The 24,694-nt window shown below is 42.6% G+C and overlaps 1 protein-coding gene and 1 long non-coding RNA gene across 3 annotated transcripts; one reads left to right on the top strand and one right to left on the bottom strand.

Moving 5' to 3' along the window:
* Window positions 1–11,669: 11,669 nt before the first annotated feature.
* Window positions 11,670–19,917, bottom strand: LOC109699684 (cryptic protein-like). Of its 2 annotated transcripts, XR_012446908.1 has the most exons (7): window positions 19,732–19,917; window positions 19,383–19,432; window positions 19,116–19,289; window positions 18,370–18,484; window positions 18,131–18,237; window positions 14,133–14,244; window positions 11,670–12,849 (listed from the first exon to the last, which is right to left on the bottom strand). XR_012446908.1 is itself a non-coding variant. In XM_074069538.1 (6 exons), exons 1-6 carry the CDS (start codon window positions 19,752–19,754, stop codon window positions 12,740–12,742), a joined length of 579 nt encoding a protein of 192 aa, XP_073925639.1. In that variant the 5' UTR covers window positions 19,755–19,917; the 3' UTR covers window positions 11,670–12,739. The 2 variants fall into 2 exon arrangements, 1 of the variants encoding a protein (XP_073925639.1); XM_074069538.1 differs by lacking the exon at window positions 14,133–14,244.
* LOC141422362 (uncharacterized) lies at window positions 18,407–19,994 on the top strand. The gene is made up of 3 exons (XR_012446909.1): window positions 18,407–18,533; window positions 19,050–19,227; window positions 19,860–19,994. It is a non-coding gene; the product is annotated as an uncharacterized lncRNA (long non-coding RNA).
* The last annotated feature ends 4,700 nt before the right edge of the window (window positions 19,995–24,694 follow it).

Below are 24,694 nucleotides of genomic sequence, written 5' to 3'. Positions count from 1 at the left end.
CTAGAAAATGGATGGACCTGGAGATCATTTTTTTTGGCAGTATTAGGGTTTGAACTCATGAGTGCACATTTGCTAGGCTGGTGCTCTCCACTTGAGCCACTCTATTAGCCCTGTTTTTGTGTTGGGCATTTTCAAGATAGGGGTCTCATGAAGTATTTCTCTAGGCTGGTTTCCAACTGCAGTCCTCCTGATCTCTGCCTCCCAGTAGCTAGTGATTACAGATGTGAGCCACCAGCGCCCAGCTTGGAGATCATCATGCTAAGCAAAGTAAGCCTGACACAGAAAGACAAGGATCTCATGCTTTGTCTCATATGTGGAATATAGAAATGAACAGATTGCTATAACAAAATACCACAGACTGGGTGACTTACACTTGTCAGATATTTATTTCTCACAGTTCGGGAGGATGAGGAGTCCAAGAAGCTGACAGCAAATTCCTGTGTTTGATGAGGGTCCACTTCCTGTTTCATAGATAGATCTTCCTAACTCTGTTTCCATAGGGAGGAAGGAGAGAAGGAGTTCTCTCAGGCCTTTTGATAAGGACATGAATCACATTTACAAGGCCTCCATCCTCATGACCTAATCATCACCTTCAAATACCATCACCCTGGGGGTTATAATCTCAACTTATGAATTTAGAGGAGAGGGACAAACATATTAAAACCATAGCAAGTAACTTGTACTCATACTCTCTAAATATATCCTAAGTAGCATTCCTCTGTGAATTTCCTTCAGATTTTTATATTTGGTTTAATTTTTACTTATGTATGGACCTCAGGTTTTGAGAAATGATGTCATGTGATCCCAAACCCTCATAAGGCTCTGACAAGGCTGGAGAAACCCCCAAGGCCTAAGCAACATCCAGTCAGGCTGGGACCCAATAACGTCCCTGCTTGAATCCAGGTCTTCCTGAGAACCCACAGGAACGCAAGGCTGAACCATGTGAGAGCTCACTGCTTGCACAAAGTAGAGCTTAAACAACTGTTCCTCCCTGTCCTCCCAAGAGGCTGAGCAGGGGAGAGCAAGGCCACTCCATGCTATTTCATCACATTCGGCACTTGACTGGGAATACTTCCTGTTAACCTTCAGGGATTGGGGGCTAGGGTTGGGTCCTGCAGGGTAAGGATACTCTTCATAAAGAATACAGTAAGTGGCATGCTCAGAAATCATCACATGGTGGTCTCACAGACCCCTATAGCTGTCCCACTACTATCCAGTCAAGTAACTACTGGAGAGCTTGGTCAAGGTACTAGGGCTTTCTATGGGATGAGTGTTTATCCCCTGGAAGATATGTTCAGGACATCCTTCACTTGCCTGTGTGGAATTTTACCACCCTCCTGCTTCTCCTTGCACATTCACATTTAACAGTGGCCAGTCCTAAGTCTCCTTGTTTCTGCTGATTTTCCTGGAGTGCCAAAAAGAACCATGGGGGAGCAATGGAGATACATGCACACAATTGCCTTCCCATCTTCACACAACATCCCTTTTTCCTCTTCCTCATCAATTTTTACTTCCTTGATTCCTTCCCTTCAGTCTGTAACAAGAGAATTTTGGAAACTGGCACTATTTAGTGCAGGAAAACCTTGTATGGGGGGTGCACAGGCCAGAGCCACACTCCACAGGGTGGGCTCTGTCTCTTCTGATGCCCCGTTTAGCTCTCTGCCTAGCACTCAGGGCTGCACAACATTATTCATTGATACAGCCTGGTCTTCAAAAACCAGGGCAGTGTTAAGAAAGTGGGTGAAGATGGCCATAGAGAGATTTTTATAGTCATTAAAGACCCAGTGATATCAACTGTCTAAGTGAGACTAAGTCCTTTAGGGTGAGAAGCATAAAAGAAGGAAATAGAATGAGGAAAAGCCACAGAGAGGGGCTTGTGAATAATGACTAGAAAGAATAAAAAAGAGACAGGGAGAAGAAATAAATTGCACACAGGGTGCTCTCTCCTTGTCTGCACCTGAGGATGACTGAGCTGACCACTCACCTAATGGGCATTTCCTGGTCACAAATTCAAGTGCGAAGCACTGTGAGGCCCTGGGGCACTCAAATAGAAAGGTCAACATCCAGGTCCTGGAGGGATTTGCAATAGAAGCCACTGATCTAGGATATGGAGCAGGCTCACACAACTCGAGCAGAGCAGAGGGATTCCTCCCTGTCATCAGGAGCCCACCCTGTCATTCCTAACTGTGGATGAGAGCCCAGGCAGCCACCTAGGCTATTGTGGGGCCCAGGGTCCATGGATGAAACAGGGTTCTTCCCATAGTTGAGCTAGACTTCTGTCCAAGGGTGGCTTCAGTAGATGTTTACAAGGGCCGAGCACTGGAATGGGGAATGAGGAGGATGACATTCACTGCAAGGATTCCTGTCCCTAAGAGGATACAGAGAACCTAGGCCTGGGAATTTAAGACTCTTTCAGAGAAACTCTCAAACTGCTCTCCAGGCAATAAAGGGAGCAGCAAGGGCTCTGACTCCAGGGTGGCCTGTGTCCCTTTGCTGAGCTCACTCTAACTGCAGAGCCCCACGCCCTTTTCCTACATTGCCAAAACTGCCCTGGTCCCAGGAAGGTGCAAGTCTGCTTTCTGTGCAAACATGTTTCTGGGCCAGTTGATTCTCTGGCAACAGTACCTATATGAGGACTGGTTGTCAGGCAATTTTCAGAAGCAGGTGAATAGTAAAAAGTGTCCCCTATGTCAGCCTGGGGGAGAAATGGCCATTCCAGCACAACTCTGAAACCCATCCTTGGTCAGTCTGTCCTGGAGACCTGCCTTTTCCACTTCACACCAAATCAACGAGATTGCCAGGGGTATAGGAAAGTATGTGGTGTGTGGCACAGGTGACAGAGAAGACGATGGGACAGGAAGGAAACTCCTCTTTCCAGACTTGTGGGACCCAGGCTACCTCATGCCCATTCAGAAGGAGCACAAACATCACATCGTACACACAGGCAAGGCTGGTGTGTATTTGCCTGTTTTACTGAACTGCTGTCTTGAGGGCCCTCCTGCTCCATTCCTGGGGTGCCCTGTCATTATAACAGGAACTCAGAGATTACTTTTGTTAAAAGCACTTCCTTCCCTTGGGCCTGCAGATGTCCAGTGAGTGGCTAAAAACAGGACAGAGCTCAGCAACTCTGCCTTCATTTTCTGTCTCCTTTGTAACTTTAAACTTTGGGTCAGATTCCTGCTGAGCTCTGCACATAGACATGCTAATCACTTTAGGAGTGTCTGTATAAAAACTGGTGAAACAAGGTTGATTAGCCCTAAATTTACTTAATCTATCTCATTCCCATTAAGACACCAAGATAGGAATAACTACGTCATTTTCAATAGATTGTTCATACCAGCTTTTACAGCATCCTGTCCCATACTCCACAACCCCTTACTAACCCCAGCAGCACCTAACAGTCTCCAAGTCATTGCCCTAAACTTGTCAGAAACAGTAGGGCCTTGCAGGCAGATCACCCCATGATGAGCCTGCCCACTAAGCAGGAGCATCATCTCACAGGGGAACTGAATTGCTACCTCTTCCAGGATCACAGGTCTGACAGATAAACATCACCAGAAGCAAATGGAAACTGTGGCCTGAGCAGGCACAATTTCCTTGACACTGATAAGACTTTGTGTGAAGAGTCCCAGGATGATGTTCAACCTGCTTATCTATGCATACCTCTTGTACCTTACCCTAATTGTTCCCCTATTTAAACCTGAAGTTCGTGTCAGTAGCCTTAAAAACAGGGCTGAGAACACTGGGTTCCCTTGTCTTCCCAGTGTGGCTATACTGAATATTAAATTCCTTTCCTACTTCACCATTATTTTTTTTAGTTCTTTGGGGATAAGTGGCCTGACCTGATTTCTGGGACTCCCTGAGGTCAGGCCTCCTATGGGCTAGGACTACAGTGACAGTGTCTTCCTCTGTCTCTCTATATCTTTTCCCTCTTAGGATCCTTGTCCAGAGCTCTGGGTGCTGCTGTCTCCCATCAAGCCTACCAGTGTCATCTCTGAGTTCTTAGAGCCTCTTGTGAGTGTCACTCATATTTCTCTTCTATCAAACACAGCAGGATTTCCAGGACAATTTGGTCTTAAGAATGGAGTTTCTGGAGTAAATGAGTGACATTTTTCAATCCAGCAAAGCTTTGTGTTTTGTTGAGGAGGGTGGGGGAAGTATTGAAATCTTCAGGACAAGGAAAATCTATTCGAATATAATGTGTTTCACACATATTCATGACCTCAAAGGAAGCTCAAACCATAATTTTTCCCATTACCCAAACTAGCCAAACCTAAACCTGCTTACCTTGCCTCACCTGTTTCTTCCCATAATAAAGGCTCTTGTCAGGGCTGGGGTACAGCTCAGAGGTAGAACACTTGCCTAGCATGCATAAGGCCCATTCCAGAACCATAAAAAACAAACGAAGGAAAACAAACAATAAAACAGCAGCATGAACACTTCCTTCCTGACAATAGTTTCTATGTTTGCATGTCCTGGTTAAAACAAGTCCTAGACATATTTTAGGACAATCAGTTGCAGCAAAAAAGTCACTCCTGTTGAGAAGCAAGTGACATTCTCATGAGTGCAGTGCCGAAACTCAAAGCCAATAGAGTTGATTAACATGATTCATATGAGAGTGAGGGATACCTTAACGGTAAATCACATATCAAATTTAATAGCAAGAAACTTTTGAGGAAAGAGTGAATTAGGATGTAACTCCTAATCATTGTTAAATCAGAAGTATGTTGAAAGCCAGGTGTGGTGTATGTGCTTGTAATTCTAGCACTTGGGGGGATGAGACAGAAATATCACGAGTTCAAGGCTACATGGTGAGACCCTGTCTCAAACAAACAAAACCAAACAAAAAAAGAAGCAAATCAAAGTTACAGGTTGGGTATAGATATAAGATTTGGTAAAAAAAAAATCTTACAAAAAGTAAGATGGGATAGAATACATGTGCAAGACTCTGGGTTCAATTCCAAACAACCCCTCCTCCATCAACAAAAGCTTACGGGTGATATGGAATTTACAATAAGGGGTATAGTATATTTTAGCATTACTTTAATTCTGTACAAAAAGACAGTCCTTGATATCACTGGTTAAACTTACAGTTTTTGACTTTACAATTGTGCAAGAATAACGGGCATTTATTAGAAACCATGCTATAAATTTTGAATTTATATCTTTTTCCCTAGCAATGTGTGGTCTAATTCTCTCTTACAGCTCCCAGTCAGCCCTGAGGTCATAGGGAAGCAATTCACCCTCTACAGTGTCCTTGTGACTAAGTTAGGAATGTTCTGTGGGTTGGTGTGTTCCATGCATTCTTACAATAGGTTTATTGAGATGTGATCACATTGTAAGTCCAGGAGCCTCTCTCTCTACTTTATATCAGAAACATTTACATTAAATGGATATGGCACTTATGTGACATTCATCTACACATTAGAGTGCATCCCTGCTAGGAGTGCCCAGATCTTTTCCAAGCTCAGCACCCCACTCAGTTGGTGGTGTTTTGCTGCCAGGATCCATCTGGAAGAGGTGCTTAAACTATTTTTGTTGAAAAGCATTGATTCCTTACTTGGGCCCACAAATTAACTAAAAGCAGGAGAATAGCTTGGCATCTCTGTCTCCATTTTCCTTTGCTCTGAGACATTCTCTCTTGTAGCCACCTTAGAATCAAGAAAGGACAGGACTGATCAATAATATCTTTATAAGGTACTGAAATGACCCCTAAGGAACAGCAGAGCCTTGCAGGGCTGTTAACCCCTCCAAATGAGGACAATTACTTACAATGATGAGGCTGCACCCTGCAGCAGGAGTAATCATCTTCTGGGAACCAGATTGTTCCCCTTAAGTGGTAACAGTGAAAACTTCTTCAAAACTCCCCAGGAACAAGGACTAAGATAATGGTTAACCAAGTCACTCACCACTGGAACACACCTGTGACTGAGACTGTTTAACTATGCATACCTTTGTCCCCAGTTCTTTTGTCTACTTAAATGTATAGCTATACTCTGAAGATGGCTGAAGATGGTCTGAGTGCTTACTCTGCCTCTCCCCAAGGAGTGTCCCTGGCCATGTAATAAATCTCCTTTCTCTGCCCTTCACCATGTCTCTTTATTTAGTGTATAGGAGCACTGGACGGACCTGATATGCCGAAGTCCAGGTTTGTACCTGGGGTCACAGCCATCTCAGTTTCTGGACTGTTGGCCACAGGGAGACCTGGCTCCCCAGCAGCTGAATACTGCCAGATCAGGTCCATCATTTTTCTTTCCCACTAGGTGAGATGACAGAAGCCTGTGCATGTACAGCTTATTGAACTTAATTTTAAACATTCAGGGCTGAATTCTACAGAATTCTGCCCATCTGCCCATGTAATGTGAAGCTGCAGAGTGGCTTTCATAGAAAATATGAATTTTTAGAAATTGGAAATATACCCAGAGGCTGGTTTTTACCACTCTCAGCCAAGAGTTGGTCTGTATAGTCAGGAATGGAAGACCCCATAGTCAGCAGCCATTTGCTGGGGCTCTGAGGTAAACTCTAATGCAAGAGCAGGCTGGCCCTGTGACTGGTACAAATTCTCTTCTCTTAGTCTTTTCCCCACCCCCATAGAAAGCATGTGTGGACCTGTGGGCTTTTGATGACAGATCTGTTTTCCTAGGGTGTGCTGGGGTAGACTGAGCTGAGCAAAACTGGCAAGGGAAGTATGACTTCTAACAACAATCTAGAGAGAAGGAGCTGCCAAGAGAGGAGAGGAATGAGTCACTCTCTGTCAGGGTGAGTAGGCTCAGAGATAAGGCAAGTCTAGGAAGAGGTTCAGAGACTGCAGACTAGGAGGGCTGTGTTTGTTCTCAACAGCAGGGGATAAACAAATAATATCTGGGACACTTCCCTAGGAAGGCTTTCAAACAAGGACTCAGGATTGCTCCTCTGTTTCCTGAGAAATTTCTCCTTTTTTAGTGACCTCTCTGGACTCAGGTATGCCATTTACAGGGGAAATGCCTTTTATTTTCAGATTCTACAAGCACTCTAGAAAAAGCAGTCTAACTTTCACAACTCCTAGATTTTTTTCTGAGCCAGGTGGGTAAAGACCTCCCAATTAGTTGGTCAGTAGATACACAGATGGATTGATGGATGGACAAATGATGACTGTGGTTTTCTTGCTTGTAGTCAGAATTATGGGCTAAGAATGTAGTTCAGTGGCAAAGCACTTGCCTTACCTGTTAGAGGCTCTGAGTTCCATATCAGCATGAGAGAGAGAATGAGAGAGAGAGAGAGAGAGAGAGAGAGAGAGAGAGAGAGAAAGAAAGAGACTGACATTTACTAGAGGGATCAATATTTCTGTCTTTTAAATTTTATATGTAAACAAATGCTTTAAACCCTAAATATTCATACTAATAGTGAACAGACCTTGATTTTTTTTTTACCCACATTATAGCTTCTCAAATGTGGAACCATCTCTAATTCAGTTTCCTAAAAGAAGCTATTAAAAATAAGACAATGTGTCTTTTTTGTCTGTCAGGTTTTTTTTAGCACACAGAGGTGTGCTAAGTTGGTGTAAAAAAAAATAGAAATTTTGTAAACATGAATTTTACATATGACATAAACATATTCATCCAGTTCTTAGGATTAAATTTTTAGTTTGTCATTTCTTTTTATAATTAAACTATAATAGAAAGTACTACTCAGAATATACTTGAAGACAACTTTGAGCTCAAAATTTTTATTGCCAAGAAATATTTATGTTTCAAAACTTGAATTTTTACTGAACTCATGGAAAGGCCCTTTTGTAAGTGAGAGTTTCTGGTTGCCTAGTAACTTCTAACTTGTAAAAACTTAGCCTTCCCTCACAGAAAGAAAGGAGAAAAAACTTTTCAAGTCAGTGAAAGATACTCTTTGTTGTTTCAGGAGTAAATTTACATGTGGCTTTTATCAAACACTTAAATGTATATAAATGCAGCAACATGTTTTTAAAAATGCGCAATTTCTTCCCCAAAAAGTTACTTGCCTTTTCAAGTCTTGACACACATTTGAGATTCTCTTATACCTAATATATAAACTCAAAGCTTTATATTCTTTGTGATAAATCCTGTTTTACAATACAAAACAGGAACCAGCATTCTGATTAGACTTACTATATCAAGATATGTTTCAAGTAGGAATAATGGAGTTTGTTGAACACTAAAACTATGAAACATTTATTTTTTATATTTAAAAGATCGTGGATTTAACTTATGAAAATCCAGGATAGTAATTTTTACTTTTTTTTTTAACATAACTAAATTTTTGTTTAAAAAGAAAGAAAAGCTATTTTATTTAATACTTAAATTTGGAAAATTTGATGGAATATTAATTTTAGAAAATTTAATATGAAAAATTTTAATAGTTTCAGAGTTAAGACATCTTTTCTCCCTGGTTGTGGAAGAAGAAAGCCCTTTACCATTGTAGAACCCTGGCTGTAAGCTCCATCTTCTTCTTTTGAGAATTATATTTGGTAGTTATAATTACAGAAACCAGTTTGTCAGTTTGCAGGCAGATTTAGCCCAGTGCTTATCATTTTGGGTAGATGGAGATGTTCTTCCACAAGGGGTGAACAGTCTCTATCACTGTAAGACTCTGACCTTTACATCTGTTTTATCAGTTTTATTTTTGTACAGTATTAGTGACTTAAATTATTTTGTTGTCCCATTTTTGTAAATCAAATGAAATGAGAATTTTTACAGTAGGTATTTTGTATATAAGGACAGCTATCTAAATAAAAATGATTAAAAATCTTGAATTTTAACATTTTTCTCACGAACCAATTAGCTCCAAGTGTTACCAGTCGTGGGTGAGGGTTGTGAGGAGATCCCTGAGAGTTCTCCACTTGGTCCTTTTAGGTACTTAGTCCCTTTTTGTTTTTGGAAAGTTCTTTCCACAGGTTTGGTTTTAGACTGGGGTTCAGATTTGGTAAAGGTCCGCTACAGAGAAGTGGTGCTGCTAGAAGACTGGGGAAGCAGGCCTTGGAGCTCTTTAGGCTAAACCCCTACCCGCCTGCACTTTGAAGACTCTTCCACCTCTATGGCGATGTGACCCCAGGAAGAAGCTAATTTGCCACTGGAAAAAAGGAGGAAGAGTTGGGCACCAAGCTGCTGTCTCCAGCCTTGGCTCCTTCCCTCTCCTGCCTTCCTTTCTCTACCCAGAGCATTTTTAGGCAGCTGCTCTTTGCCCAGACCCAGAACAGTGTTCACATACTGCCCACTGTCCCTCTCCAAGGACACAAAGGCCCACCAAGAGGCCAACATGTATTGCCTTACAGTGACGCATGCTACTGCAGGGAGGAGGATGTCAGGCTGCCCAGAGAGGGCTATTGTCTAGGAGAGGATGAGGCAGGAGAGCTAGATGAAACAAGGAAATTAAAAATAGTAAATACTTGGGCCACACGCAAGTTAGAATGTAAGTACACAACAAAGGAACGAGCAACAATTCACATTACAGTTACACAGATGTTATATATACTATCAAGTTAGCTTTTTCCTTTGGAGTACAATTTAGACTCTTTGGCTAAGAAAGATAATAGGTGTACAGCACTGACAGGAGTCAAATTTCAGATCTCTTACAAGTTAGGGGGACAGTGTTAGTGATCCCAAATACCCTTATTTCCTAAGGTACAAGTGTGTCTCATATATATAATAACACTCATTTGGCTAAGATGAATAATTGTAGGCCAGTGTTTAAATAGCATGATTGTCCCAATGGCAGGTTTCTTTTTTTTTTTTTTCCCCTTATTGTTACTGACTACAAACAGCAGAAATGTCAAAAATTTCATTGACCATTTTTATATGTCAAAGGTTTACATGTAATATATTTTGAATTAAAGAGAACATTAGAGTCCATTTTACATGTACTAAATTTACATGTTTTTAACTCTGAAAATGTTTGCACAATATTTAAAGTTTAGACACACTGCTCTATATACTTCTAGTTACAGACATACAGGGCACTACTTGTGTTAGAATTACTTAAAATAATATTTGTTTGTTTCACCACAGTTAAAAGGTGGTCATTTAAAAGACTTTTACATGAACTCTGATTCAGTTAAGGTTTAGTTACCTAAGTAGTCAAAAGTTTGACAAGATTGACAAAAAACACAAGCAATTATCTTGATAAAATACAAAAATCTTTCCTTTAAATTAGTTTCTTATAAATGTTTTTAAGAACAGAACAATATTGAGATAGCCTTGTTATTACAGACAAAGAGAATGAAGTTTTAGCTCTCTAGCAGCACACTAAATTTTGGCCTTAGACTATTCCTTAGGCGATTTTTAAATTATGAGCATCTTAGTCACACATACACACTTGATGAGCTTTATTTTTATGTATTTTAAGACCTTTCTAATCTGTATTTAGAATTTTACAAAATTTTGAATTTTGGCAAAATTGTTTCTTTTCCCAATGAAATAAAATACTCATATTTCAATGAAGACCCAGGAAGAAAAGGAATTTTAAACTATTTCTCTGTACAATAGCAATTTATAAAAATACATTTGTTAATAAATCCAACTACAAGAGTTGAATGCAAATTACACTTAGATTGAAATAGATTAAGGAGGCTGCCCATGAAATCCTTTTTCTTCAGTTCTAAGGTACAGGATAAGGTAGTTTGATCTAGTTGGGATAAGAACATTGGAACACTGGCTTTCTTAGAAATAGCAGTAGAAGAGATGGGGAAGAGAGAGAAGAGAGAACAGAGGCATCAGTTTCCTTAAATGAACTCTCCAGATGTTCACATACACATATACGAGTATGCAAAAAAGTTTTAAATTAGGCATGCCACAAATGTCAATTTAAGCACCCATATAAGAGCTCGAGAATATGCAAAAAGTTAATTTAGTGGCCACAAAGATATTGGCCAGTTATTTCTAGGAATTACAGTGGCAGATTGAGATGTGCCCAATACCATTATTCTAAGACTCATTTTAGGAAGTTAAGAGTCAAAGCTAGGTTTTAGGCAATTGAGAGAGCACACAGAGAAATCATCCTTTTGCCAATTTTTGTTGTTATTGTTGTTAAACCAGTCAGCTAGGGAGCAAGATGAACTTAGCATTTTTCATTCTTAAGCAAGTCATAATAGAGACCTCCAACACAAACACTTTGGTTTCTTTTACATCCCTTCCCTATCAATCGCTAGCACAAAATTCTCAAATGAGTCCAAATGCTCAGAGAAGCCTCTGAGGAAGGCATCCAAAATTCCTTGTCAAACAGCAAAAGCCCAAGTGGTTCGGATGAACCCCAACAGCCCACAAGAGCCTCCAGACAAGGAAAAGGAAGGGGAAGGACTCAGGTGCACCAATCAAGGAGAACTCACCAAGGTCAGACTTTAGAGCCCCTATAGTCCAGATGCTCCTCTTTCTGCCGTACCAGATGATGGTAAAGAGCAGCTGATGCTGGCCAAAGTGGAAAGATAAGAAAAGAAATCCTTGGAATAAAAACAGTTCCAGCAGCAGCAGGGAACCAATTCTATCTTTCTTCTCTATCCAGGTTCCACTGGCTGCAAATGGTTACTAAAAGGGTTCATTTTCTCCCGACTGGCTTGTCAAAGCTGAAACCAGAGTTTTGAACCTCAGGCCCAAACTCCTGGGCTTCCACATGTCAGGTCTGGCCACTTGCGCCTATTTGCCAAATAAAGAGACATGGTGAAGGGCAGAGAAAGATTTATTACACGTAGTGGGACACACCATGGAAAGAGGCAAAGTAAGCACTTAACCCATCTTCAGGGTATAGACATAAGTGATAAGTTTAAATAGACAAAGAAATGGGGGAACGGGGAGAAAGTTATGAATAGTACTAGTCACAGCTATGGTCTGGTTGGTTAATATCTCAGTCTTTGTTGTGGGAGATGTCTAGAGTCACTGTCACCCTGAGGTAGTCTATCCTGAAGAGGCTCTAATGTTAGGGATAGTTTCCATCCCTTGTCATGAAGATGTTATTAGTTCTGCCCTTCCTGGAATCCAAACTGATTGCAAAGTACCTGCAGAGAGAATGGCTCAGAGCAAAGACAGACACAAAATGAAGGACAAGATGCCAAGCTTTTCTCCTGCTTTTAGTTAATTCCTGGGTCCAAGTAAGGAGTCAGTGCTTCTTAGCAAAAGCAGTTTAACACCTTTTACATAAAGATCCATTGTGGATCTTAAGTTCTTTGCATGGAAACCCAAGACCCTCATCCCTCCTCTGGCAACAAGGCCACATCTTCAAGGTATATCATGATTGCAAAGATTTCAGCGTGTACTAGCATATACTCTGAAACCATCAGTGGAAGACTTGTGATTGAATAGGCTCCAGACTCTTACAGTTCAGGCACATCTCAATTAGAGACCTTGAAATAAGGCTCAGGAAGCAATACTCTTTTGTGAAAATGTTTACTGCACAATACAAATATTCATCTAATGCTTTAGATTATAGTAAACTAAGCAATTGTACTATTTATAACATAGAAATATGTAAATAGAATACTGAGGTCAAAGGTGCTGACACTTTATAAGAAAACAAATGGTAGCTGTAATCCAGAGACAGCAGGGGGTACCAGAGGAAGGAAATCATCTACCTGTTATAAAAAGAATAAATGAAAAGTACGTGCTTTTTTTTCCAGAAAAGAAAGGAAAATTAAAGTGGATGCCCAAATCCTAGCTCTTCCTCTGGGACCTTGTAGCTCCTGCACTGTGGAATGAAGGTTGATTCCTTGCAATCCCAGCAGGAAGTTTCTGTCCACTTGGGAGTCTCAACCTCCATGGATGAGGCACTGCAGGAGGACACAGGGCATCAGAAGAAAACTCAGCATGCTATGTGTTCTTGGTCCACTGGTGTGAGAGGTGAGAAAGTCTTTCAGATCTGAACAAAGAACACAAAAAAGTACACTACTGCAGGCTTGGCTGTAAGGAATGAGATAGAATTTTTGTATCATTCTCAAAAAGGCTCTTTTGCTTTGTCCTTACTGGACTCTGCAGCTCAGCCCTTTACAGGACTGGTAGGTGGGAGGCTGGGGTCTGAGCGAGTGCAATGCATCCATGTGAGGGGATTCCACAGAGCAGCACATGCAGCAGGAAGGAGCCCTCTTGGAGCCCAGCTCAGGGAAGCTGTGCCTTCCTCTCTTCCTTTACATTTAATATTCCTTTCGGGAATTTAGTGATAAGAATGTTTACCTGGCATGCATGAGGCTCAGGGTTCAACCCCCCAGAGCTGCAATAGCAAAAGAAATTCTTTCTCTGCAGCCAAAGACAACTGGATTTTTGTGGAATATGAAGAGCAGGAGAATGGCTACATTGTTTTTAAGGGCCAAGAAAGAAACCTCAGCCTTACTTATTTAGCTGGTGAGCAGACCAAGGTGGCCTTTTGGAGAGCACTCTGTCCATGGGCATTTGGCAATCAGGACAAATAGATCTGATTTAAAACAGTACAGTAAAATAGAATAGCTTGTAGCCAACTGTTGCAAAGATGGTCCAACTCTTCTCCCCAGATTAGTGTTAACATTTATTTGACTCCAGACAGCTTATTAAAGAGGAGGAAGCAGCCACCCACAAATGTATGACCATTCACTGGAGCATTTTAGGATTCCTGGGTCTAACCCTCACATTGAGACATGCTGCTACTCCATCAGTAAAAAATAAACTTGAGTATGTTCCCCATTCAGCAGTGGAGACTTGATTTGTCTATATCTTCTTTTTCACATATGTGCAAAGCTAGTAAATGTGACAAAGATAACTTCTACATCTAAAGTCTAAAAAGGTTCTTTCCATAAATATATAATGAAAGTCCAGGTCATAGAAATATGTCATCCATCAGTAGCAGAGTGTACTTTTACTGTGACAGTTCACCTGTTGGCATGTTTCACCCACCTCCATAATGACCAGGTCACAGGAGCCATGTCTGAATGCTTAGTCCCTGTCCCTCAGCCCTACCCTACATGGCTCCTCATCTGCAGGCCTCACTCATCTGAGTGCTAAGTCCCCAAGTCTGGCTCTCTGCATGCCCTGGACCCCATCCTAGAGCAGCTGAACAGGAACCTCTAAGCTGGTGGGACCCAACAAGGATCTTGATTAAAGTTCTCAATGTTAATGATTATATGAAAGAGCCAACCCTGCAGGCATGTTGCCAATTCCATTAATCTTTCTCACAATGAGTCCAGGTCTGGATGTTGGATCAGCTGGCAGAGAAGCAGGCAGATGAGGCAGGGCCCAACTACAGGAAGATTCTCCCCACACAGGCCTGCCTAGTCCTGCATTTTTCCTAGAGAGCACAAAACAATGAAAATTAACAAATTAGGATGCAGACAAATAGTGAAGGGACATTGCACATCTGTTGGTAGGTAAGCTGCAGTGGGATTGGTCCAGAAGCCAACTCCTTGTGGAACCAACACCAGGCACACTCCAAACCTGAGTGCCATTTCCCTTATCACCCCACCTTGGGAGAGGCTTGTTCCAGAGTAACAAAATCCCAAAATGAGGACCCTAACATCTGGGACAGGTGAGGCTCCAGAGAAGCTGATACTGACAGGTAATCACACCTGACAAGAAGCTATTCAGAAGAAAAACGGGCCAATACTACTGGCCAGTGTTGACATCCCTTGGGTGGCCTGTTTGGTAGTTGCTTTCTGTATTTAAACCCTAAGTCTACTATTTTATTATCTTTGTGAACTTGATTATATAGAGTCAGCCTTTCAAACAAGGGTCCCCAAACTGGAAACATGAGCACAATGGGGCAAGCCTCCCAAGGATCCTAAGCTCAGCTCAAGAGCTGAAAATGAAAATAATATTTATTTCAAAAATACGCTTTCTTGATATTTGCTGTATTTGTTAAAAGATAAAAAAAAAATCAATGACTTTATGCCCCACCACTATTTTGTATTGCACAAGAAAGGAAACTCTGCTACTGATAACTTATTACTGTGACCTGGGGTATCACATATTTATCAAAAGGTTCTTCTTACTTTTGACATAGCAGAGATCTTTGTCATGTCTATTAGTCTTTGCATATCATGAAAAGGTAGACTTAAATGAATCAAGTTTGTGTATGCTCAGCATAGCAACTGTGTCTCCACCACTGAATGGGGAGCATGCTTAAATTATTGTTTTACTGATGGAATTTTTTGGAGACCACTGTGGATGAGGGTAGCATTTCTCAATGTGAGGCCCAGATCCAGAATTCCTGATATATTCCAATTTGTAGTCACCCCTGGATGTTCCTGGGAGACAGATGGTTCCTCTTTTGGCCTTGTGCCCAGACAAGCTTTCCCACTGAAACCACATCTATCATGGGGGATGTCCCAGGAGGACTGGACATAGGTTACGTGTACACAGACTCAGAACTGGTTGGAACAGACCTTTATAAGATCCATTCTAGTGCATCCTACAGGCCCCTTGACTGGATCTGGCATGTTTGCCTATTTATTGTTGGTTGCTTTCCTGCCAGAACTGGGTTTGTAGTTTTAAGGTAAAGCTTGACATGGCCCCATTTCATATTCACAATACATGCCTTTCTCGAATTTCTACTTCACAGTCGTTACAAAGATTCTAAATTTTAGAGAATTAAGTTGGTTTTTTTTTTCCCCTTCCTCTTTTTAACTGTTTTTGCCACTGCGGATAGAATAACATCAACCATGCAGGGTATACTACCACTGAACTACAGTGCAAACTTAAGAGTATTCAATTGGTTCTTTTGGTGGTGGTGGTGCTAGACCCAGGGCCTGGCAGATGCCAGTCAGATTTTCTACCACTGAGCTATACCACAAGCCCTTAAATTAGTTCTTGATGTTAATGGAAATTTATTCTTGATTCTTTGGGGTCACAGGTAGAAAGAAGCATGGTGTCACACACCTGTTATCCTAGCACTCTGGAGGCAGAGGAGGATTATGAGTTTAGGGTCAGCCTGGGCTACATCTTGAGACCCTGTTTCAAACAGCAACAACAAAAGGAGGAGAAGAAGAAGGAAAGGAAGAGGCAGAAAAAGAGAAGGAGAAGGAGGAGTAAAGAGAAAAGAAGGGTTAAAAAAGAAAGAGCAAGTTATCCTCTTGCTCTAATGAGGAGACTTGAGCTGGCTAAAAGCCTAAACAAAGATCCCTGCTAGCTGGAAGCTTTTCATTCTTGGGCTTGGAGAACACCAGTCAGAGCAAGAAGGGCCCCTGGAGACTTCTTGGCTTGAGGGCTCCCCAGAGTGTTGTGGGAGGTAATTTTGTAGCATGTCATTCACATGTCATCCCTCCCAGCCATAGAAGTCCTTTCAACGTATTATAATTATACAGTAAACAGTTTTTTGTTCTACTTTCCATATACTCTTTAAAACCATCATAATACCCTATCAAAGTGTTTAAAACTTTTTACCTAGTCCCTATAGGCTGGATTTAAAACATGGGTAAATTGTCAATATTCCAAAAAGTACCATCAAAAATATCTTAATTCTTTTCATATTGAGAACAACTGTTGAACTGTTTACTATCTATAGGAGTTAACCTTTCTGAGCCTGAGCTTTCTTGCACTAAAAGGTATAATATCTGCTTCAGAGGCCATCATGAGACTTAGATGGGACATATGGGTACAACAGGTGTAAAGTGCCTGAAATACCATGACAGCTAACAAATGGCAGTCAGCACCACCATTATGGGCCACCCTTACACACAGCACCACCACCACAACCACCACCACCACAAGAGCAGTTGTCACCATTGTAACTTGCCCTGAAGCAGGATCAGTGGGTCAAAGAGCAGCTATGAAAGAGGACTACACAATTTCATCCAGCTTTGACAATAAGAAGCCACATTTTCAGAAGCCATTGTCACTGTCATTGGCAAACAGTCTCTTCTCTGGATGTTTCCAAGGATGTGAAATAGTAATCAGATATCTTGGAACCCAGTACCTGCCCTATTGGCCTTGCATAGGAGGCTGGGAATGACCTCAGTTAGCTCCTTTCCCACGCTGCCACTTAGGAAGGGAGCAACTGCAGGAGAGAACTGACCTCACCTGTGAGACATCAGATTTGCTCCACCTGCAAATCTAATGCAGGATCCCCAAAGTTTATGCCCTCAGGTCTCCGGAACTTAGGAGGAGCAGCTAGTGAACTGGAGACATGGCCCAGCAAATGGAGGACCCATAGAAGAGTGTTTTGGGGGAAAGGTGTTCTGAATAAGGGGGAAGAGGTGAACAAATTAGGATAGACAGGATAGATTTTCCTTTATGGCACCATGCAGAGCTAGGTGATGAGAAGGGAAGGCTTTAGCCAGGTTGATGGCTGTGTCTTCTTCATGATTAACAGAATCATTGCACTACCCAGAACAGAAGGTGTGGGAAGTTGAGTTAGGAGCGAAGTATTCTGTGTGCTCCTGCACCAGTGGACCCACCAAGAGTGAGAAGGCAGGGGCAGGGAAATGGAGCTGAAGGGCTTCCCACTGCACTGGTGCGGCCCTCTCCACGGTCTTGGTAGGGCTGCCTGAGGACTAGGAGGTGGTAAGCTGGGTCGAAAGAGTGTGAAACCATTAACTGTGCCCTTCCACAGGAGAGGTAGTCCACTGAAGTAGAGGGACGGTCAGAAAAGTGGCTCAGGAGCTCTGGCTTCATGGAGTGTTCCCTGAACACACTGCATAGCCAAACCACCCAGGGATGACAGTCAGAGGAGATTTGGGTTGAAGGGTGGTGGCTTCACTGATTGTCCACGACTGCTAGTCCTGGCCAGCCCTGCACAGAAGAGGGGAAGCTCGGATTTGGGGAGGAGAGCAGGATACTGAAGTGAAGTGCCGCCTGCATTTTTGGAGCCCAACCCTTAAAGGGTTCCTGCTCCAGTGCTTTCCTGGGTTCACAGCTGAGGGGGACAGTGTTGTCTAGGGTATGGATATGCTAGTGATGGTCTCAGCTAACTCCCAGGTTTAACTCTGTTTTGTCAGCTCCTGAAACTCCACTCACTGCAAAGAATGCATAAGGGCACTGTTTGGAAATCATGGATGTGATAAAAGTTTTAAAACTTTTTTGTAATAACTCACGACTTCCTTGGATTGATATAGTTTGCTCTTTTCGATGTTGCCTGGCAAAGGAAGATGCTCTGGTGGATAAGGGCGCACAAGGAAGCGCAATAAAGGCGCAATTGCACGCGTGTGTGAGCCAAGAGCAGAAGTCGCGGGGCCTCTTACCACAGCGGCCAAGCTGGCGAGGGAGGCAGTGCAGTGCAGCGAAGACGCACCGGCAGAGGCGGCAGCCGTGCAAGGTCCAGGCTCCGTGACCCAGGGCGCCGCAGTCGCTGAGGAGGCGGGGACCTGGCGTTAGTGCGGTGGTCCCGCGCCGCCCTCATCCCCACTCTCCCGCGGCTCCCACCCCCCCCAGCACCCCCCCACCCCCACCCCCACCCTTGCCGCGCGGCCCCGGTGCCCACCTGCGCCGCTGGTCGTGCTCGCAGTAGCGGCCGGTGAAGTGGGCGGGGCACACGCAGAAGCTGCCTAGCACGCAGGTGCCGCCGTTCCTACAGCAGCGCGGTCTCGCGGGCGCACCTGTGGGGGTCATCCGGACATCAGTCCCCTACTGAGAGTGTTTGCTAGGGTAAGCCTTGTTGGTAATTTAGGGATTAAAAGCAAACTACCAGGAATGCGGGCGTGGTAGGGGAGAGCCCCACGGCTCCCTGCAAATTGGATTTTCTCAATCCTTTTCGTTCGCATATTGAAGTCAGGCTGTGCCTTCAGAGGACAGTGATTAAAGACAGGCCTCCCAGGCGGACCACCCAGGGTTGTGAAGACGCCAAACCCACCGCCTGGAGGACTCATGGGGAGAGGAGGTTGGAGCCTGAGTGTCTGCTATTAGCCAAGCCAGGGTCCGCTATTATCTTCGTTTGGGACATTTGTTTTAAATACATTTAAGTCACATTCTAAGGACCTGCAGGAAAACTGCCATTGGATAGCAAATACAACGTTTTTGCTAATAAAATAGTGAAATTTGTAAGAGCGAACACTTCACTAGGAAATATTTTTACTTCCTTAACAATTCATGCTATGAAGACGACCAGATGTTCTTTTGAGTTTCTCATTTTAGCTCTAAATTTATCCCACTTTGTTTTTCCAGATCCTATATTCAACAGAGCACTGATCAGGATCACCGCAAAGATTTCTTGGGCAGCGCTAAACTCACGCTCTTCCAAGGCCTTGAAATTGGGAGGAGAATCCTGAGGCCACCAACCCTCCTGCGTTCCATGCTCTTTCCTGAAATCACTCAGGGTCCAGCTGAGTGTGGTCTGCTGCAGGTTTGGAGCTGTAATATTGCTGACTTCTTCTTTATCACCTTTGTGTTTCTCTCTTTGATAACCTTTCCAAAACATTAAAAATATGAGACTAATAATGACTGAGAAAAAGGTATCTTCTGCAATTAAAACTAAGACTAGGAGAAAATGCTTCTTACTGTTTCCCAAATGGATGATCTGTAATGCCAAACTGATCATAAACGGAAGCCTAGAATATTTAAGGAAAATTATTGAAGTTTGAAATACAAAAAGTATATAAGCAGAAATTCGCACATATAAAAATGTCTTGCAATCATTACACACAAATACATTAAACATTTAACACAATAAAATGCAATAATTTTGTAACTTTTGAATTTTGATCAATGCTGTCCTCTGTTAGAAGGATGTTGAGATGGAAAATGGGTACTTCCCTTTGATGAGAAACTGCAGTGGCACATGCATTGCGTTATATCCTAAGAACCTTAACTCCCATCTTAGCTCTAAGTGGATGACTTCTGTCCTTACCTGACATAATGGCTCCAGGTCATTTTCCTACTGACACCTCCAGTTCTCTATCCATACACTGAAGATCAGTTTCCTAGGAAGTTGAGTCTGAAAAGTTTTTGCATTGGCAATATTTATCTTTACTCCAGGCATTGATGGGAGAAACTGGAACAGGACATAGAATGGATGCGGTTAGGAGACAGACATTCTCTTCCCTCTGCCTGGCCCAAAGACAGAGCGCTGAGATGAGACCTTCAAGTACTGCTGTTGAAGCTCATATGGGGAGGGCCTGCTGTGACCTGGAGGAGACTGAAGGACTGTTCCTCAACAAATCCTGGCTGGGGAGGGGGTGGGGCACAGGGTGATTCCCTCCCCAGCAGTATTTACAGTGCTGATAGCCTCAGGGGTGGCCAATCCCTGAGGTAAAACATTGATGACCAAGAGGACAAGCCTCACTGAAAAACTAACAAAATTAAAAGATTTAAACCCCAACATAAGCATTGAAGATTTGCCCATCTGGGAAAGGGAGTTGGGTGGTGGAGACTGGCAGCTTGGGGAGAGGATTTTCTGTCACTTGTGTTGGCTGCTGTCTGGGAAACTTAAACAATAGAAATTTATTTTCTCACAGTGTGAAGACTGGAAGTCCAAGATCAACATGTTGGAAGATTTGGTTTCTTCTGAGGTCTCCCTCATTGGCGTATAAATGGCTGTCCTCCCTCTGTATTCTGTAAGGTAGAAAGAGTCTAAATGTCAGTGTCTGTTAGTAGATGAGTAAACAAAACATGGCATATACATACAATGAGATTTTTTCAATTACACAAAATTCTGATACATGTTATAATGTGGATGAACCTAAAAACATTATGATAACGTGAAATAAGCCAGGTTCAAAAGGACAAATATGGGGTTGGGGTGTAATTAGTGGTAGAATGCTCATTTGGTATGTGAGCCCCTGGGTTCATTTTTTAGCACCCCTCCAAAAAAAGAAGGAAGGGAGGGAAAGAGAAAGAAGGAAACGTGTTATGATTTCACTCAGATAAAATATTGTAGAAAAGGAAAATTCAGAGACAGAAAGTAGCCCAGCCAAATGACCTAGGAGGTTAGAGGGCAGCCATTTTTTATTCCTCTATAGATCCCAAGGAGCAGCCTGTGTGTGGACAACCAATGCTTTAAAGTCATTCTCAGAGAGGTCCTTAACACCTGATTTGTTGCAGAGCATTTTCTTCAGTGATTTTTTTTTTTTTTAATGCTCTGAAAATGTGACAAAAGCATGCATTTTATGAGTTAGAACCTTTCACTGGAGGCTGGATGGGTGGCTCCAGCCTTATCTGTTTAGAAGTGATAACAAGACAGAGGACTGTCTGCCTTCCTCCCCCCACCCCAGCTGTTGCCAGGCAACTCCTGCCTGCTGGGCCTTTTTGGTGGCAAACATGGCAGTACCTCTGCAGTGAAATGCAAAGTTCTCTTTATAAGACTTTAGAGTAGGGTAAATGAGACACTTAGGACCACCAAAGGCCTGTTGGAGAGCTAGTGACAGTATGGTGAAAACCAGTTTATCAGCAGCTTTATCACCCCAGGCCCTCAGCCCTGACACTCCTCAGCTGACTAGATCTTAACCAAACAGCCAGAGAAGGGACATCCCATGACTGCTTCTTGCCTTTCAATCCTGTCATGTCAGCAAGATATTTCTTTCCTTTTTCTACAGTTTCCGTTAATAAAGTACAGACTTGTAAAACCTCAGCTAAGAAGCTTTGAGAACAGTCCCTTGCACCACCACCACAAAGACAAAAGCCTTTATTTGACGTATGAAATATCGTAGTGTTTGGGACTTAATTTTTACAATGCCAAGAAGAGTGGGAGGAATTAAGATTGGCAAAGATGAATGCTTACTTGGTGAACATGAGTTAACCAATCAGAAAATTCTCTCAGCTTTTGCATATGTTTGGAAATGTCCACAATGAAAAGTTTAAGAAGCTATGGGGGGTATTAGATTTTAGATAGTATTTTAAAACTGTAATAGTGTCAGAAAGCTTTGATTCCTATAGCATTCTGTGAAATGAACAGTTTTAAAGTCTACAAAGAAATATAATCACTTATATATGGTTTTATTTTAATATAAAACCCTTTTAGATCATATAGTAGTTTACATTAAAGTCAAAGTGTACTTTTTATATGTAATTAAATTGTAAAACAACCAGTAATAACCATTAAATGTGAATACTTTTTATATGTAATTAACCAGTCATATCCATTAAGTATAAAAGCACAGTTTTCATGACTCCAATTGCAGCCGTCTGTGGATGTCCTGAGGTGCCGTTCTTTGTCAGATCTGCCCTATTATATCTGCTGGTCTCATCCTGGTCTTGGAAGCTTACGGAGCCTTTCACAGGGAAGCCCCATGCCAGTGGAGCTCACCAATTCCCTAGTGGTTTAACAGCCTCTTTATTAAATCTCACATTTAAAGGTGTAAGAAATCAAATCAATATTCAAAGACTTTCAACTTTGAAGGAGGCGTGCTATTTTTAGAAATCAGTTTTCATATTAAAACCACAGAACAATTGCCATGTTAGAGTTGCAAGGTGGTCTCTTTTAGTGGTGATGAAAGGGCCTCACTCCCTAGTTTAGAGCCTTGGAAAACTGAGCCTTAGAAAGTGCCCACCCCGCCGCCCTGCCCCACCTCCCAAGTCTCAGCTGGCTCTGTGGACTTCTTATAATATCTGTGCGTTTCATGTTTTTCAAAGATCAGACTGCTAAGGGACTTGACCACTCAAAAGTTTTCGTTTCCTCACCTTTTTTTTTTTTTTTTTGTGGGGGTAAGAATGGGGCTTCCCCCACAGGGGTGCCATAGTAAATGTGTAGAACTACCACTATGCTGGGGACAGCACAAAGGCTGCATCTGAAGAAATAAGGTTGCACCTCAGAAAGCAGGGCTGAAATGTCCCCTTTGCCTTCATGCTTAACATTTATGATGTCTGGAACACAGGCCAAGTCCCATACAGCAGCATCCCTCTCCAGCTGGGCCCTCTCATCATCTCCATCATCTCCCCATACAAGAGTAGGCAACAGAAAATCTGTACTTTCCTATGAAAGCTTTTTTGTTTATGTTGGGGTTTTAATCTTTTAATCTTTAGTTTGTTTTTCAGTGAGGCTTGTCCTCCTGGTAATCAGTGTTTTACATCAGGGATTGTCCACCCCTGATGAGGTAGGCTAGGTTAGGGATAGTCTGGGACTGCTCCCCCTCTTGACTCAAGAGCTCCTCCTCTCCTTCCCCTAACCTTCAGGTTAGAGGAGCTAGATGATGACCTATTGTCTCCCCACCTCCAAATTCAAGATGGTATAACAACGACCTTCCAAAAGACCCCAGCCCTTCTTCCCTTCCCTCACTTGGCAGAATAGATGACTCCCCTTCCTTCAATAAAGCTATTCTCCCTCACCCCATTCATGTGTTTTGCTTGGATTCTTCCATTTGGAACACAAGGACCAAGATCTTTGGGAAATACCATTTGCCAATAACATAAATAACACAAAAAGCCCTGCAGATTTACTTCCATGAAACATGGTCATTAAAAAAGTGAAAAGCATAAATCCCCTGAAGAGAGAGAGTGACTTGGTTTTCCCGGAGCTGTGGAGGAAGCAGGCAATAGTGTACTGAAGAGCAGGTGGGGTACAGGGGCCCAGCTAGGAGTGCCAGCTGGGAAGCTGGCTATCTTGGGTGGCTGGTGACAAAACAAACACGGGGAGTGGGAACCACTCCCTCAATACAGTATCCTCAGTACAGAGGCTCAGGTGCACCTGTACCTCAAGTCAGGTTTATCTTCCCACCGATCAGAGCCTGATTAAAGAAGGGGCCCTTCCCACAGGGGCTTCCATTTCCATAGGAGAAACAGTCAAAAAGTCAACAGTTGATCCTGTTGTGTCTGAGCATTTTGATGAGGGGTGAGGGGGGTGGTGTGGGAGGATATTTGGGACCTGGTGTGGTGGGTGGGGTGGTAGGGGAGTGGAGTCCAACTTGAAGTGTTGAAACAGGAGACTGACCGTAGGTAATAGGGCTCCTTCCCATCTCCCCTTGCTTCTCCTCCCATTCTCTGTCCAACCACCATCACCACCTTCCTGTTCCCCTTTTTTCCCCTTTTACTCTCTCCCCTCCTCATCAGAGCACTTCATTCACTTAGGATTAAATTCAGATTTAGAACATATTAACACAGGATTTTAAGTCCTAGTGTATGTGAGGGTCTCTCATGCTCCCAAACCTAGGACAGACCTCTGGCTTCCCATAGGCTAGGAGAGAGAGGGTGAAAGGCCAAAGTCTTCATCTTTTTAGAACTTTCTATCAGAAGTGAGTCACAGTCCCACACTTAGGGCCATGATACACCAGGAGAGTGCTTGGGCCCATGTTAGAGACTGACTGCCATACACAGGTTGAAAGTGTTTGCTTTGCCACATTTGCTATTGTGTGTTTCTGCTTTTACTGAAGAAGATTAACATATATCTACATATATCCCCCCAAATATTTAAATATTTAGGATGTCTGAAAAGTATGACCATTTTCCTATATAATGTGTACAATTATTCTGAGCTGAACTAATAATAATTTTCTAAGGTCCTGAGAGATCCAGGGCTGGTTCCATTTGAGATAGGGTGCATTTTATCTCAGAATCTCAAGCTGCAAGTACTGTGACTACCTGAGTTCATATCTCAATCCTTTTTATTGAGTGTTTTCAATTTTTAACTTCTAAATTTATAAATCGATTATACTCTCCGTTAATTCCACTTATCAAAGGTGACTGTTTTGTTTCTGTTTTTTGCAGTGTTGGGTATTGAACCCAGATCATCACACATGCTAGGCAAGTGCTGTACCATTGAACTACAGCCCTTATCAAAGATAATGGATTCTAAATTTTGATAGGAACTGGGGGGATAACTTAGTGGTACAGCTCGTGCACAGCATATGCCAAGGCCCGGAGTTCAATTCCCTACACCAAAA

This window comes from Castor canadensis, chromosome 4, assembly GCF_047511655.1.
Source record: "Castor canadensis chromosome 4, mCasCan1.hap1v2, whole genome shotgun sequence".
NCBI classification, from domain to species: Eukaryota; Metazoa; Chordata; class Mammalia; order Rodentia; family Castoridae; genus Castor; species Castor canadensis.
The sequence above is the reverse complement of the archived record's forward strand: the minus strand, read 5'-3'. Positions and strand labels throughout refer to the sequence as shown.

What these genes read in the sequence shown, in the direction of transcription:
- LOC109699684 (XM_074069538.1), bottom strand. Translation starts at nt 19,754, where the DNA reads ATGACCTGGAGCCATTATGTCAG. An exon ending in GATCATCCATTTGGGAAACA is followed by an intron (nt 19,290 to 19,382) that starts GTAAGAAGCATT and finishes TGTTTTGGAAAG; the next exon opens with GTTATCAAAGAGAGAAACAC. An exon ending in TCGCCAGCTTGGCCGCTGTG is followed by an intron (nt 12,850 to 18,130) that starts GTAAGAGGCCCC and finishes TTCTTTGTTCAG; the next exon opens with ATCTGAAAGACTTTCTCACC.